We start from the raw sequence: 16,384 nt of genomic DNA, 5'->3' as shown, positions 1-16,384 counted from the left end.
AACATCTATAAAAGAAATGGCTGGTTTGGTGTAAACTTTGCTTTCCACATGGTTGTTCCAAGGAGGACGAAACATATTGATAATGGAGACCTGCATGACCTTCCATCTAGCGCCACCATCAGGCCAACATTTTGCTTTTCAAATGATCTGTATTCCCTGACCCCTTGGTGATAAACACACAATAGCTGCTGCGCACATTACTGTTTCCAACAGGAAGAAATGCATTGATTTTTGTGAGCCTATGACCTTTCCCATGGCGATGTCATCAGGTCAAACTCTGGCTACCCTTTTACACTATAATTACCCTGGACAATGGTAATTGTGAAATTAACAACTCACTAAGGAGATTACTGGGCCCTGGCTGACGTCCAGACTCCACTTAGTGCGTTGTTGTTCATAACTTTCATCCATCACAGATCCATTCTTCTTTAATGCAACCAAACAGCACATAGACAAAAACTCCATCAACAGCTTTACATTGTATTTCAACGCTGTATTGCTGTCACTTTCTCTCATGCTTTGTTTTGTATTTAGAGCTCAGCACACATAATACAATGGACAATGTCGTATTTATGACCCATTCTTTTGACAAATTGCTCAAAATATGTGCACATTATCTAATTATTTTACACACTAATGAACCACTTCATCACTGAGCCTCTGGCAGTGGCTGTACTGGGAATTCACTGTCTGAATCTGTTTACAGGAACTGTTTTCATCAGCTCATCTTCCTCTAATAATAGTAACAGAAGCAAAACTGCATCTTGAAATTTGTCCTCACAGACACACAACTATCAAGGGTGATATCAAAATATACATTGGTGACATACCGGAATATATAGTAGTACTGGCTGCCCGGTGCTATAAACACCGGCCAGCCAGTATAAATACTTGACTATTTATGTGCTCATATAGATGTTTAAATGCTCCACAGTATAAATAGGACACTAGAGGAAAATATTGCTTGAAAACAGGAACACCTCTTCTCCCAAAACACAGCGGCTGTAGATCTTCAGTGACTCATAAAGTGTTGTGTTTTCTCCATCTCTTTGCCCTTGACCCCTAACCACTCCCCAGGTTCACCGTTTTGCCTTCAGGCTCTCTGAGGATCACTGATGTGCGTCTGATTGATAGTAAACTGTACACCTGCACTGCAGAAAACCCAGCAGGCAATGTGTCCCTAAGCTACAATTTACACATTCAAGGTAAGTCTGTGGGGCTTCATTAGGAAGTTGAACTTCTTAGAAATCTTAAAACTTTTCAAAATGCTGTCATATTGATAGATTGACCCCCTGTAAATAAGTCACTTCTAACATGTGTAAAATATGTCAGATGTGTAAATTAATAGGTGTGTAACAGATGTGGTGACATTTACATTTAGGATGTTTGTTTTTGTCTTCAGCTAAGCCCAGAATTCAGCCAGCACCCTCCCTCCTGAAAGCCCTGATTGGCCAAACAGTGACTCTGCCATGTGTGGTCCAGGGAGAACCCAGCCCTGAGGTCAGTTGGTTTCACAATGGACTTCCTGTTGGGGTCAAGAACACTACGCCCCTCAGGATCCAACAGGTCAGCCTCGCTGACCAAGGCACTTACCAGTGTGTGGCCAAGAACAGCGCTGGACAGGAGACCTTGGAGATCAAGCTGGAAATTCTTGGTGAATATCTGCTGTTCAGGTCTTCAAACCCTGTTTGTACACAGAATAAGCAGAAATTCTCTCTCTGTGTATTGTGAATCATGCTTACATTGTAAAATATGATTAAAAATTGCTCTGAATGGCCACCCTCGGAGCGGAGTGAAAAGCTGGCTGACAAGCACTAGCGAAGTATACTGGCCCCTTAAGCAGTCCTTTAAGCCTCTATCAACTTGTGGAAGTTGAGAACGTGTGGCTACTTGAGCTGAATCAAGCCTTCTTGCTATTAGCAATGGGGAGCCGCAGGAGTTTATTCTTAGTCCATTACTATTTACATTAGACATACATAATATTATATTTTCTAATCAGTTCTCAATGCCCACTTTTAAGTAAATATATATTTATATGCCACTGGTTCCATTCCAAATCTGCCTTTGATACTGTCCTGATATTCCCACCCCTAAATGCAGATAAGACCAAGTACATGTGTATGTACAAACCCTAGAGGACTCGAATGCACCGTTCAAATGGAATGAACTGAAATCTGCACTCAAGTTAGATTTTTTCATTCCCCCTGGAGATTTTAAAGCCTTACCATCTGATGTTTTTTATGACTCATGTAATTATTTTTATTAATTCTCTTTGCCACTTGGTTGTTGGCTGTCTGGCTGCAGCCATGTTGTTCTTGTTTGCTGGTTTGTTTTCTCATCTGAAAAAGAGATCTGGATCTCAGTGAGACTGCCTGATTAAATATAGAGGTCAGCCTGGCTGTGGGTGTTAGAGGTTGATGTAGGTACTGCACCTGTGAGATGTCTCAAATCTTACACCCACAGCAGTCCCTCAGGTGCCCTGAAGGCTTCTTCTCACTTACGTACTTACCTACACGAGAACTTTTGTTAATAAATCTGACAGCGTTCACTGTATCAACTGCCCTTGCACTTTGAACCAGCACATAACATGTTTTTTCTGTCCTCACAGAGGCCCCATCCTTTGCAGAACCTGGAGATGCCATCATGGAGAAAGTAGCAAACAGCAAAGTCATCATCCCTTGCCCTGCTGAAGGTACAAAACGATTCACAGATGAGTCAGCCTTAGATAGACTGAAAATAATAGGGCAATCACAGGTTTGGTGTTCAGAAGAGACAGAATTTGCAGGGTGTGAAGTTTTTAGAGCCTAAAATGGATGCGCCTTTTAGCTTGTTTTTATGACACAAGAGAAAATTCCACTATAAATGTAGGACAGATACGTGTATTTGTGCACCATCAAAGGAATGTTTCGCCATCACCGTAGACTTTTAGTTGTCAAACCTTTAAAAAAAGATCCTTGCCATGTTAAAAGGCAGAGCTTCCTTTTATCGCAGCACCCAGAGACACGCTATTGTCTATATATTTTAACATCTCTGCACGAACAAGGTAGCATCCTGAAGGGATGTGGGGAGCTTGCTATTTTATCAAAACACATTATGTGTGTGTGTGTGTGTATGTCTGCGGATGTACTGATGGATACTTAACCCTCTGACAGCCCGTGCAAACAGGTATTGTTTGTGTGGACCTGTGCCATGGTAACCAGCTCGGTGAGTGAAGGTGAGGACTGTGTCTAATGTGGAGCAACAGCTGGAACATCAGTCTGCCTGCTGCCTCAGTGAGCCACATCTGCTTTCCTCAGCGTCGGGGCCTGCTGGGAGAGGAATCCTAATTACAGGCTGCTGCTGGCAGATGAAGGACAGAGATGTCTGAGGTGCAACGTGAAGCACAGGAAGAGGAAGAGGAAGATGAAGCCACACTAGCCCTTGTTCCATCCAAGTCATACCGGCAGGCAGGCAGGCAGGCAGGCAGGCGGGCAGACTGTGCCAGGTCTCAGAGGGCTCACACAGAAATGCTCTGTGCTCTTGACACCCTTGAGAGGCAGCCGGCTGCAGGAAACAAGGATCCCCTCATTGTTCTCTTGAGATCTATCTGTATGAGGGAGATGAAGCACAGTTTCTGCCAGAAGGGTGTTATTAATTCACCAACAAGCGCATTTCATTTGATAGAGGTAATTATTTGAGAAACACATGGAAGAGATAATCTCGACTTCGCCAGCTCCAGCAAATAAATTCAAAGTCTACTAATGAGATCTGTTAACATCTAAAACAGAACATCTGTATGCATTTCCTCTCAGCAATGAGATAATGAATTTTCTTCAGGGCTCCTTAAGTATAAACATGTGTTCATAGAGGTAACAGGCGATAACATCACCTTTGCTTTATGCTGCATGTCCTGTATTTAGTATTTTTTGGATTGAGGAAGGCTGCTGTGTTTGATTTCCCTTCCTCATCTGTGGCGTTTGTATATGTGACACCTCTGTAAATAGACAGAGCCGTGGCATTTGGATCACTCCGCTGCACTGCTCTTTCGCTGCGACTCGCTGGTTTGTCCTCGTCCTGGGCGTCTGTTGTTCTGGGTACAAAACACTCCACCTTTCCACCCTTCCTTTCCCCCCATTCCACCTTTCTCCTCTTGACCATTTCCAGCTCTTTTCCACCCAGTAATCCACAGAGCACACCTGTTTCAGGCTCCTGAATGTACACACCAGTGCCTTTGAACTGCTTGTTCAACCACTCCTGTTCTTACTGCTCAAGACTCTCACCTCAGTTTGGTAATAAATCTTGTTGCTCGTATTTTAAATCATGCATCTTTCATTTCTCCAGCATACTGAGTCTTACTTTTTTTATGTGACTCTGACCTTGAAATCTTAAGCTTGCAGGCTACAAGGACTCTAACCATTTTGGCATGGTCTCCCCTGCTGTCCCGCTGTCCAACAGATAAATGTAGAGCTGGCTTTTTCTAGTCTGGGCTGCCTGCCCATTAAATTCTCCTGTAGAGAAGCAGAGAGATGGAAGTAACTTTTCTTTCTGTCAGGCGTGATCAATAAAGCTCAGTTTATACTCACTCACAATGCTTTTCTTGTCCCTGCACCTGCAGGTTCACCTCGTCCCAAGGTACGCTGGTTCAAGAATGGCCTGGAGATACACCCAGAACAATCAGAGTTTTCTGTGGCGAGGGATGGCGCTCTTGTAATTAGCGCATCGTCTGCCAGCCACAGCGGGGACTTCAAGTGTGTGGCAACCAACGAGGCAGGCTCTGTGGAGAGAAAGACTAGGCTGAAAGTAAATGGTGAGAATTCAGTAACCTGTATTTTTATCCCTCCTAACAAAATACCTTAAACTGATTTGATATATAGTGTGAACACAAATCTTCTTCAGTTCCCCCAGAGATTCAGGAGGATGGCAGTCCACTGAACCTCACGGTCACCTTGAAGCAGCCTCTCACTCTGGGCTGCGATGCCTTTGGGATCCCCTCCCCAACAATCACCTGGACTAAAGATGGGCATCTTGTGAGTTTTTTCACCTTGAATTCCCATTTACAGTAAATGTAAAACTGCATGTTAATATATCTTGTTGATGTCTAGCTGTACGATGCCACCAAGTGGTCTTTGTTCTGATTACAATTAAACACTCATGATGCACTAAACTGATTTCTGTACGTCCAGGTGGACAGTCCTGGGGTGTACCTGCAGAATGGGAACAGGCTGCTGAGAATCTACAGAGTTCAGCCAGAACATGCAGGAAGATTTGCCTGCACAGCTCAAAACTCAGCTGGAGAGGCCCAGAGAGAATATCACATTGTAGTGCAAGGTGAGCTCCTAAACCAGCTGTCACACTGGCATTTAGTATATAGAAGAATAGAGCGGACTTAAAACTTCCTTGAATAGCCGTCCAAATCACCCAAAGAACTTAAACTGTTTAATTAAACTTTGATTCTCACTCACTTAACATTTAATTTCATCTCATAAATACTCAAAACTGTGTGATGTAACCAGTGTATTTCTGGTGTGTGCGTGTACACGGTTACAGCTCCGCCAGTGATCTCAGGAACATCCCGACTGCAGGAGTTAACTGTGGTACTGGGCCAGGAGGTGGACTTTCAGTGTCGAGTTAGCGGACGGCCAGCGCCCAGAGTAGAATGGAGTCGCGATGGAGAGTAAGCCTCACTCAAACAGTTTACTGATGTGACATTCAGCACCACACACAGGATGCAGCGCCCATACTGTAGTATTGATTTGACTCACCATTCCTTCCTCTCTCCAGGGTTCTGTCCCGTGACGGAGACCCCCATGTGGAGTTTCTGGAAGATGGCCAGGTGCTGAAGGTGAAGTCAGTAAGACTGAGGGACCAGGGGATTTACCAGTGTCTGGCCAGTAACAACGCAGGAACTCAGATGCGCCAGTTCAGTCTTACAGTGCAAGGTCTCTACTCTCTCACAACCACACTGGCCTGAAGTCAGCTCATACTATCATCTATTTTCTTTCAGCACAAAAAAATTAAGGGAAAGAAAAGAAAAAATCCATTAAAAGTAATTATACAAAAGTGCTGTTGGGATTTCTGTGTCACCTAAAGAGCATGTGCTGTAATTGCCCAAAGTACTGCATTTCAGTTTTAGAGGGTCTCCTGCACAAAAGGGGTCAATCCCCTGAGGATCTATTCACTCTGTGCTACGGGCCAGTAAAAGTCTTACTGGCTGTTAAACGTTAGTGTATTGTCTGTCTTTCGCTCCAGCTCCCCCCACCATCAAGGGCCCCAGTGAGACCTCAGACGTGTCTGTGGTGCTCGGTTTCCCCACAGTCCTCCCCTGTGATGTTGAGGGCTCACCCACACCCAGTATCACCTGGTTAAAGGACAACCAGCCCATCGTGTCCAGTCCCCAGTTGACTTACACCCGTGGTGGACAGGCGCTGCGACTGGGCTCAGCACAGGGAGAAAGCACTGGCCTCTACACCTGCAGGGCCACAAATCCAGCTGGCACCGCCATTAAACAGTATTCTCTGAGTGTTCTGGGTAAGAGACATCTACACCACTTGCAAATGAAAGTGCCAGAGACAGAACTCTTAATGATACATCTGTTTTTTTTTCCCTCTCTGCAGTTCCACCACAGATAGAGGGTGACTCAACATCCTTAACGTTTGGTGGTCAGGAAGAGAAAGTACGGATCAATGGGAGTTTAACTCTCTCCTGCCTGACCAAAGGTTTCCCTGAGCCCAAGGTTCATTGGTTCAAAGATGGACAGGTTGGTGTGTCGTCCTTACAAGCTATGTACTACCACAAACATTTTAATGGAACAAGTTCAGCCTCTACTGGCAACCAGTACGAACTGCAACAACCTCAACAGAATTGACGTCCTCTTGCACAAGCCACCTCCACTCTCCAGATTTTGTGCGATGAGTAAGCCAGTTAATTATAGCAAAGACACACAGAAAAAGAATCCAGTGATTAAATATCATGACTTACATGACAATACTGCTGTGTTTTTCCCTTGGCCTCCAGTATTTTCATGTGCAGCTTAATTTCTTGCGTGTGTGCTTGTGTGCATGTTCTGTAAGGCCTCCAATAGGGAGCAGCAGAAAATGTATGAGGATTAGGTGGACTTCATATAACATTATTTTTTCAAAATAGGGATGGAGGTATTGTTTTGTTTTGGACAAAAATTGATGCGTCTTTTTCATTCCCTGCATTCTTCTTGCTTGTCAAAAAAAAAACCTGGCTCCTACATTACCCACAATGCAACTATACCGCCAACAGTTCAGTCAGAGATTCGGGTGTGTTATGCTAGAAGCGTATGTTTTGACACACTTGATTTATCACACAAGCAGTTATATTCACCAAGACCTGTAAACAAACTTAGATGTGTAAAATCAGTGGAGTTCTCTTTTAATGAAATAGTGAAATAGAGTCTCCACAGATTGCAAGGAGCAATATTTCACCTAAACTACATCATCTGGTGTATTTTCCTGTGTCTTTAGTTGCTGACTGGAAACCTCCATGCCGGCATTCAGGAGAGTGGCCACCTCCTCCTCATAGAGAATGCCATGCTGTCCCATGAGGGGCTGTACACCTGTGTGGTGACCAACTCTGCAGGAGAGGACAAGAGAGACTTTCGTGTCACCATTCAGGGTGTGTTGGGTTAAATCTGTGTATTTCTCCTCAGTATCATGATTGGATATCTTGTGTTCACTTCAAATTGAAATGCCAAGTTCTTTTAACATACCATTTGGTCAAGATTTATTTTTTGGATTTGATATCATTAAAGAGTAAAAAAAGATCTTCTTGAATGAATAGGAAGTGACCTGACAGAAACATGCTCTTGTCTTGCTAGTTCCTCCGGTCTTTCACCGGGTGACTAACAGAGAGGCAGCCTGGGGTCAGGGACACGCGGATGATGATAAAGATGATATGGTGGAGAAGCAGGAGGTGGTCCTGGGCCATCCAATCAGCCTATCCTGTGAGAGTAATGCCATCCCCCCACCCAAGCTCAGCTGGTACAAGGATGGGCGAAAACTCACCTCTGCCAATGGAGTGGTGCTACTTCCAGGTCAGAGGAAACTCCTTCCTGTGTGATCTCAGATAAGCCAGTGGTGTGGTAGTCATGTAGATTAATGGATGAAGCTGCTGTTGTATGAATGGGTTTGTCCTTTCAGGTGGACAGGTGCTCCAAATCGCCCGAGTGCAGAAAGAAGATGCTGGAAAGTATACATGTCAGGCTGTTAATGAGGCTGGAGAGGACCACATGCACTTTGAACTGGAGATCCTAGGTAAGCAAGTACTATTACGTAATTTTGTTGTTATTCTAATGTGTAGAAAACGTATTTGGAAATACATTTCTGACGTGGATGTCTGTTGCGTTTCAGTCCCTCCTGTGATCATGGGAGCATCAGAGGAGTTTATGGAGGAAATGGGAGCAGTGGTCAACAGCACTGTGGTCCTCCACTGTGATGCGACCGGGCACCCTGCTCCAGTCATCTCCTGGCTGAGAGATGGGCAGCCGGTGCACAAAGACTCACAGCACCACATCAGTGAGGATGGGACTCAACTCCAGGTCAGTCATTGTTGACCTTTAGATCAAACAGATCCAACTGTGACATGTTTTTATTTAGGAGTAACACTTCAATCCCATCTTTCAGCTCCTCAGTGTCCAGGTTTCAGACATGGCTGGGTATTTGTGTGTAGCTGAGAACAAGGTTGGCACAGTTGAGAGGCTCTTCAGTCTGACAGTGCAAGGTAAGAAGTCCATAACTTTAAAAAGGGCTTTACCACTACCTCTGTATATTTCTCATGTAGTCATACATGTCTTTGAGGTATTTTATAATGGATGTTATTAGATGTTCTTATATGATGACAGATGTGCTGACTCACCCCCTGTACAACACAACTGTTGTTTTCTCTTACAGTGCCTCCTAGAATAACTGGCCACAAGGAGGAGGAGGTTAGCGTGATCGAGGGCCACATGGTGTCACTGCTGTGTGACGTCCAAGCATACCCTCCTCCTGAGATCACCTGGACCAGAGACGGGCAGGTCCTCCACTTCAGCACCGGCGTCCACATTCTGCCAGGTCAGAGCTCGGCCACCCCAAAATACCTAAATGATTCTTATGTCAGCAGCATTTCCTTTGTTTGAATCTAATAATGGCACAGATATTACATTTCATATAATTTTATATATATATATATATATCATAGGTGGCCAGATGTTGCAGTTGCCCCGGGCGAGACTGGAAGATGCAGGGCAATATGTATGCACTGCCACCAACTCAGCAGGCCAGGACCAGAAGAGTATTCTCCTCAGTGTTTATGGTGAGCAAACACATGGTGACCCATCTGCACAACTCAGCTACATATACAGATGATCAAATCTCTAAACATTGTCTCGGCAAAAAAATAATCTGTTTACCCCAGGCCAGCTGTGACTCAAGATAGTTCAGGAGTGAATCATGCCAGATCTGAATGAATCAAACTGAGATCATGCCCTCTCTGTGTGTGTGTGCAAACCATCAGTCCTGCCCACCCTGAAGCCTCGTCTAGATGCTGAGTCAGACTTGGTCACCCCGCAAGTTGGCTCCTCGGTCACCTTGAGATGCGAAGCCCATGGTGTTCCTGAGCCTGAGGTCACATGGTACAAGAATGGGCTGCAGCTGGCTGCAGGGAACAGCCTGAAGATAGATCGTCACAAGCTGGAGGTCGTAGGAGTTCAGGTCAGGACATGTTTGAGGCTGCGAACAACTCATCAAGTTCTCAAGAACTCATCAACAACAAGTATTTTAAGGACTCAAAGTGGCTTTACACTCTAATATATTAAATGTCTAGCAGCATACATATTTCATTTTCACACATTCATTTCAAAAAATACAGAGACTGGAAAATGGCTGCATATGTGACAAGATGCAGCACTCGCCCTTTCTTTGACCGGCTGTATTTGAACTGAAGTTAATTTACCTGATTCAGAACACGAGCGCCAGCAAGCATAGCAGGGAGGAGCCAAGTCCCTTCTTTGCCTACAGCCTTTGCTCAAAATACACCCTTCCTCACCACAGTGACCTCTTTTTTTGGTTCCTAGATGGCAGATGGTGGCATCTACACCTGTAAAGTATCTAATGTGGCTGGACAGGTGGACAGGACATTCAGACTGACAGTTCATGGTGAGAAAACCTGTGCTATGTTCTCAAAGTAACACTTTAAAACAAAATGGAGTGGTTTTATTCTACAAATACATTTCCACAGTTCCACCTGTCCTGGACGGGCCTCTTTGGGAGTCCCTAAACTACACCCTCGGCTCTCATGTGGCCCTGCTGTGCGAGGCCTCAGGGGTCCCTGTGCCTAGCATCACCTGGCTCAAGGATGGAACTCCTATTGGTAAGAGGGAGGCAGTGATAGGGTAACTGGAATAGTATGTATCTGTCATGTGTGAAAGCTATTGTAAGTGAATGTGTTTGCTGTCCAGAGAGCAGTCTGCAGTGGCAGTGGTCCGTTCGAGGGAACAGGCTGGAGCTGGGGCCTCTCACTCTGTCTCATGCTGGGACGTACACCTGTGTGTCCAAGAACAGCGAGGGACAAACACAGAAAGACTACACGCTCACAGTGCAGGGTAAAGAGAAACTGGAAATCTGAGCCAAATGAGACTCATCCCTAGAAATTATACTTATACTATGAAATAATGATTTTCAGTGGCATTTAGCAGTAATCTTTGTTCTACTCAGTATCGCCTACCATCCTGGACTCTGAACACCCATCTGATGTGAGTGCACCCATGGGAGAAGAGCTGACCCTGGAGTGCAGAGCAACTGGAATCCCCACACCACGCCTCAGCTGGCTGAAAGACGGAGTGACTTTAGACGGATCAGACACCCGTCACATCGCGTAAGTCACTGACATTCCCTATTTACTGCTGTGAATGCACACTGAATAATATCTCATAGTACTAATAATGATACCTTTTACCTAACACATGTAAAGCTGCTCAATTAGTTTTACAAGCAGCACAAGAATCAATGAACGCCACTCCCTAAAGGTTTGGAAAATAGAATATTAATCATCCATCATCGTCAACGACAGGGGGAGGTGTGGACAGACAAATGGAGTCGTTTATAGTCCCTTGCCTAATTTCATCATGGGGAACAGTAAGAACAGCTGTTTTACAGCTGTTCAGCAGCTTATGTGGTCATTGCAACTGCATAAGCCAGAAAGCAAATGCCTGTGTGTGTGTGTGTGTGTGTGTGTGCTTGACTGTGAGAAAATCGTGGGACGATGATGATAAAGATGATGGGAAAGTAATACTGAGGTTCAGAGGTGGGATGGACAAATAATGAATGCTGGTTAAAGAGGAAAAATTGAGAATATATTTGTTAATTTGTTAAATGTGTATTTATAACCCGGCAGCGTGACCCCTGATGGCAGCACGCTAACATTACTGAGACTGAGTCCTGAGGATTCTGGGACATACACTTGTTTGGCCTTCAGCCCAGCTGGACAGGAGAGCAAAATCTACACCCTCTTTGTTCTAGGTCAGTTTGAACATTTCCTTTGTGTACCTGTGTCAGTGCTAAAGTTTCTGAGTGATTTATTTTCATTTGACTTGACTTGTCACAGTCCCACCATCTATCTCTGGTGAGACCACCGTCCCCAGAGAGGTGCAGGTCACACAGGACAGTGTTGTGACTCTGGAGTGTCAGGCAGCAGGAAACCCTCCACCTCAGATCAGCTGGCTGAAGAACGGACATCCTCTGCTTCTCTCTCCTCGTACACGCCTCATATCTGGTGACTCTGTGCTGAGGTCAGTTTAGATAGAGAAAGCTGAATGCAAACGTGATCGTGGTGAAGCGAGGTAGTGCTAAGTGTTCCCTTTCTTTATGAAAACAGGATTTCTCCTGTGCAGCTGTCTGACTCTGGAGTCTACACATGCGTGGCACGCAGCCGAGCCGGTCTTGCCGAGCTCAGCTATGATGTCCAGGTCCAAGGTACAGTCATAACGCACCACCTACTGATTTTCCCCTTGAACCGATATGTAGCAGGGTTTCATACAGGTGTATGTGTGTGTGTATGGTCCGCAGTGCCCCCCGGTGTGGATCACGTTGAACCAGTGGAGCCAGTCACGGTAGTCAGGGGATCCTTGGTGACGCTAACCTGTGAAGCGCGCGGCGTTCCCCCTCCGACACTGACTTGGATGAAGGACGGCCAGCCGCTGTCCCTTCACCGCAACCTGCTGCTGGATGGACAGGAGACACGGCTGCAGCTGCCTGATGTGGCGCCTTCTGACGCAGGCCTCTACAGCTGTGTGGCCAGTAACCAGGCTGGGAGCAGCACGAAGAGCTTCAACCTCACTGTGCTCGGTAATCCCAAAACAATCGGTTTATGTGATTTATTTCAAAGTTAAAGTTACAATGTAAACTTCTTGAACAGCTGAGCCAAAACACTCTTCTTTCCTATCCAGAGCCTCCAAAGATGTCCAGCTCCAGCTCTCCAGAAGAGTTGACCATAGCAGTAAACAGTCCGCTGGAGCTGGAGTGCTCAGCTGTGGGAGTCCCACCTCCCACCCTCAGCTGGCTCAAGGATGGTCGCTCCTTGGAAGGAACTGACATTGTTCAGCAGGATGGACACTTTGTCAGGATTAGCAAAGTTCAGGTACATTACAAACGGACTGTATCAGATAATACTGCAAAGTTAAAGCTGCAGTGGTCAAGATTTTATCATAAAAACAAGTGTGCGGTAGCTGTTAGCATGTGCTATTTAGAATAAGCCTATAATAGTGTAATTGTCCAAACATCCAAGGAGAATGCAGTTTGCTGAGATTTGTGGAAAAGAAGTCCATCTCATTAGAAAAAAAAAACACTTAATAGGTCTGTTGCAGCGCTAACATGTCCAGTCTTTTCATAAAAAAAAAAAAACTAAAGTACATCACATGAAGCTAAACGTATATCATATAAAAAAGTTAAAGGCATCACTCCAGGCGAATACAGCATTGTCATGCAAGAAGCACTCAAGCTGATTAATGTCGTCTCTTTAAAGGTCGAGGATGCAGGCCTCTACACCTGCTTGGCCAGCAGCCTAGCTGGAGAGGATGGAAAGAACCACTGGGTCCGAGTCCAAGGTGACACACGCTGTCCTTGCCTATTGTTCAACTTGGCAGAAATATATCGTGTCCCCGCTCTCTCTCAACTTCCTCTCTTACTTGCACTTGGGACTTGGTGAACAAAGCTCTGGGTACATTCAGGAGTAAAAATCAGTGTTTGCACAAAAGTAAAAACAGACTCGGTCTGGCTTTCGCATTTTCCAGCTGCGGTCATGCAGAGCGTTTATATTGTGTATGCACGCAATATGATGTATATCCAGTATAAGGGCACATTCACATATGTGTTTTTATTGATGACACAGACAGCTTTGATTTATCATACAATGTGCAGCATCTTATCCCTCTTCACCATTTCTTCTATTTATTTGTTCATGCTAGAATAAAATGCCACTATAAATATGATAATACACAACTCTATTGAGACCTTAAACTGCTGAGATTAATGCTTAAGTAAAATTGCCAAATTCATGATGTTATCCTCCTGACTTATGAAACTGTGTGAATTATGTGTGGTGAAACACACATTCTTAAAGCACATCCTTCTTTAAAACGTTGTTTTTTTTGTCTGGCCGCTGATCTACCTTCTGAGTTTATCTGTTCCACATGGCCACGTGTCTTTACTTAGCTCTTCTTTGTTTAAATGCAGCACTTTAGGCACATAGGAAGTTTTTGTCACACTATTTAACCTCAGTGAGGCCCATCACTTAATCTCCAAATAATTAGTGGTTGTGTTTCAGTCCCGCCAACCCTCCTCGGCTCTGGTGATGTGAGGACACTGACAGTGCCAGTTAATGGACATCTGACCTTGGAGTGCCTGGCTGACGGTGACCCTGCTCCCGATATAGAGTGGTACAAGGATGAGGCCAAACTGCAGGTACATAGTTTGAAAAAAAAAAAAAGCAAAAAACAAAACAGTTATTGAACTAAAAGCCATCTCCTCTGACTCACACGCTGTCCCTTTTTCCTCCCCTCAGCTGGGTGGTCGTATCCAGCGGCTGGCAGGGGGTCAGTACCTGGAGATACAGGAAGTCAGGCCTGAGGACAGTGGCCAATACAGCTGTTTGGTCACCAACATGGCTGGAAGCACCAATCTGTTTTTCACCGTGGAGATTCTCTGTAAGCAGGCCTGTCGATAATGAGCTGATTTAAATACACTTTTGAAATAGTTCTACATAATACATGGATATGTCACTTTTTATTTCTCTAGTACCACCAGTAATAAAGGAGAGCAGTTCAGTGGTGACCGCGCATGTTGGCCAGGATGCAGTTTTACCATGTGAAGTTGAAGGTGACTCTTCAACTACAGTCATGTGGAGGAAAGATGGCTTCCCCGTAACTCAAGAGAACAAAAAGTTGGTCCAAACTTTTTGTTTTGCACAATCTGTCCTTGTTATATTTGACTTTTCCCACGTGATAGCGAAAATACAGACTACACGCTACACGCTGTGGTGTGTCTATCCATTCATTCATCATTTAATTATGTATTTGTTTCAGGTACACACTATTATCAGAGGGCTCCTTGCGTGTACATGGGGTTCAACGGAGTGATGCTGGTCGCTACTACTGCACAGTGTCTAACCAGGCTGGCTCAGACCACCGGGGACTGGATCTACGAGTGTTTGGTAAATATAGCAAAGAAATAAAAAGAGTTACTTTATGAATCGTGGGCTGAGTGATGGCAGTTTTGATCACACATAGGTCCCTGTGTCGGCTCTGGTTAGTTAAAGTGCAATTGTGACGTTTAAATACTTTTTGGGACATCTGTTCTGTCTCTGTCTGTCAGTGGGTCCTTCAATCAGTCCGGGTCCATTTAACGTGACAGTAACCACAGGGATTAGAGCTGTGCTGAGCTGTGAGACTACAGGTATACCCCCACCCAAAGTATCCTGGAAGAGGAATGGCACTCCACTTGACATCAGTCAGCAGCCTGGTGCATACAGGTAAGCTATGGCTGGACTCCACTATGCATACATAACAAATCACATAGCCATAAAAACTTAAAAGCTGACCCAAAGTGTGCTGTTTTGTCCAGGTTGATGTCCTCTGGGTCCCTGGTTCTTTTGTCACCATCCAATGAGGATGAAGGTTACTTTGAGTGCACTTCTGTCAATGATGTTGGGGAGGAGCGCAGGGTCATTGAGGTCATCCTGCAGGGTATTGTTTTTGAGTTTTGTACAATAAGCAGACAGTAGAGAGTCACTTGAGATGGTTGAATTGATGAATTTGCTGTTTGCACTTTCAGTTCCACCATCTATTGAAGACGATGTCACGACCGTCACTGCTGTGAAAATGTCTCCTGTGGTGTTGCCCTGTCACGTACAAGGACGCCCTCAGCCCACTGTCACCTGGACCAAGGGTGGAGCCAAACTTGGCGCCAGAGGAGGAAGTTATCGTGTCCTTCCCACTGGTAAGACAATATGTCTACAGGAACTGTAGTAGTTTTACTGCACTTTATATTATTATACATCATGGTCTACTGGATATAATGCCACAGGAAAGGGAATGTATTTTTGCTCATTAAACTTTATGTCTTTGTACTCTTTTAAATGCAGGAGTGCTGGAGATAACTGCTGCCGTGCCAAGCCATGCTGGCAGGTACACATGCTCAGCCCGCAACCCAGCTGGAGTGGCTCACAAACACATCTCTCTCACTGTGCAAGGTGGGCTGCTGTGAAAATACTACCCGTTGGAACGCGCATGCTAAAACATGTAAACACATAAACAAATTTGTTCTCCCATGTACTTAGAGCCCCCAGAGATCAGGCCTATGGCAGAGGAAGTGCAGGTGGTGTTGCATCATGGGACCATTCTGCCCTGTGAGGCTCAAGGCTTCCCCAGACCGTCCATCAGGTGGCAAAGAGAGGGAGTTCCCATAGCAGCAGGTAATGGTATGATGGTGAACACATGGTACTGTACAGTAGATGCTGCCAGTGGTGCTTACATGGACATTTGCTATCTGTCACATTCAATATTAACATTCACTAGAGTTAATGAGGCCCATGACTTTGTTCTGTTAGAAAATCCTTAATACATTCAACATGTTTTACAGACAGCAGTTTTGCCATTCGGTCGGCTCTGTCAGACCCCGTAGGTCTGACTGGAAATCATGGGACATGGTCTGATTTTCACGCTCATGTGATGTGACTTAATTGTCTGATTACAGGTCACAGGCTTGACGTGCTCTCAAATGGAGCTCTGAAGTTTTCTCGTGTCACGCTTGGCGATGCGGGGACCTACCAGTGCCTGGCAAAGAATGAAGCTGGCGTAGCTGTGGGCAGGACCAAACTGGTCCTTCAAGGTAACGTGGACTTTTGATCT

The 16,384-nt window shown here is 45.1% G+C and overlaps 1 protein-coding gene across 1 annotated transcript in view; it reads left to right on the top strand.

Annotated features, from left to right (window-relative positions):
* Window positions 1-16,384, top strand: part of hmcn2 (hemicentin 2) — a 41,869-nt gene that overhangs the window by 17,258 nt on the left and 8,227 nt on the right. Inside the window, exons 23-60 of the mRNA XM_070903757.1 lie at window positions 1,078-1,205; window positions 1,403-1,654; window positions 2,609-2,692; window positions 4,595-4,786; window positions 4,876-5,006; window positions 5,163-5,307; window positions 5,527-5,653; window positions 5,761-5,918; window positions 6,229-6,507; window positions 6,594-6,736; window positions 7,470-7,620; window positions 7,823-8,038; window positions 8,145-8,258; window positions 8,355-8,542; window positions 8,628-8,724; window positions 8,895-9,056; window positions 9,184-9,297; window positions 9,499-9,695; window positions 10,058-10,139; window positions 10,222-10,353; window positions 10,442-10,585; window positions 10,698-10,857; window positions 11,377-11,501; window positions 11,587-11,770; window positions 11,857-11,954; window positions 12,048-12,326; window positions 12,428-12,618; window positions 13,003-13,084; window positions 13,804-13,940; window positions 14,041-14,182; window positions 14,274-14,418; window positions 14,561-14,688; window positions 14,850-15,006; window positions 15,099-15,220; window positions 15,309-15,473; window positions 15,619-15,726; window positions 15,814-15,948; window positions 16,230-16,364. Of these exons, the coding sequence (XP_070759858.1) occupies window positions 1,078-1,205; window positions 1,403-1,654; window positions 2,609-2,692; window positions 4,595-4,786; window positions 4,876-5,006; window positions 5,163-5,307; window positions 5,527-5,653; window positions 5,761-5,918; window positions 6,229-6,507; window positions 6,594-6,736; window positions 7,470-7,620; window positions 7,823-8,038; window positions 8,145-8,258; window positions 8,355-8,542; window positions 8,628-8,724; window positions 8,895-9,056; window positions 9,184-9,297; window positions 9,499-9,695; window positions 10,058-10,139; window positions 10,222-10,353; window positions 10,442-10,585; window positions 10,698-10,857; window positions 11,377-11,501; window positions 11,587-11,770; window positions 11,857-11,954; window positions 12,048-12,326; window positions 12,428-12,618; window positions 13,003-13,084; window positions 13,804-13,940; window positions 14,041-14,182; window positions 14,274-14,418; window positions 14,561-14,688; window positions 14,850-15,006; window positions 15,099-15,220; window positions 15,309-15,473; window positions 15,619-15,726; window positions 15,814-15,948; window positions 16,230-16,364 (5,729 nt within the window). The remainder of the gene's footprint in view (window positions 1-1,077; window positions 1,206-1,402; window positions 1,655-2,608; window positions 2,693-4,594; window positions 4,787-4,875; window positions 5,007-5,162; window positions 5,308-5,526; window positions 5,654-5,760; window positions 5,919-6,228; window positions 6,508-6,593; window positions 6,737-7,469; window positions 7,621-7,822; window positions 8,039-8,144; window positions 8,259-8,354; window positions 8,543-8,627; window positions 8,725-8,894; window positions 9,057-9,183; window positions 9,298-9,498; window positions 9,696-10,057; window positions 10,140-10,221; window positions 10,354-10,441; window positions 10,586-10,697; window positions 10,858-11,376; window positions 11,502-11,586; window positions 11,771-11,856; window positions 11,955-12,047; window positions 12,327-12,427; window positions 12,619-13,002; window positions 13,085-13,803; window positions 13,941-14,040; window positions 14,183-14,273; window positions 14,419-14,560; window positions 14,689-14,849; window positions 15,007-15,098; window positions 15,221-15,308; window positions 15,474-15,618; window positions 15,727-15,813; window positions 15,949-16,229; window positions 16,365-16,384) is intronic.

The sequence above is a fragment of the Enoplosus armatus genome, chromosome 4, assembly GCF_043641665.1.
Source record: "Enoplosus armatus isolate fEnoArm2 chromosome 4, fEnoArm2.hap1, whole genome shotgun sequence".
In the NCBI taxonomy this organism is placed as follows: domain Eukaryota; kingdom Metazoa; phylum Chordata; class Actinopteri; order Centrarchiformes; family Enoplosidae; genus Enoplosus; species Enoplosus armatus.
This window is presented reverse-complemented; position numbering and strand designations above follow the sequence as displayed.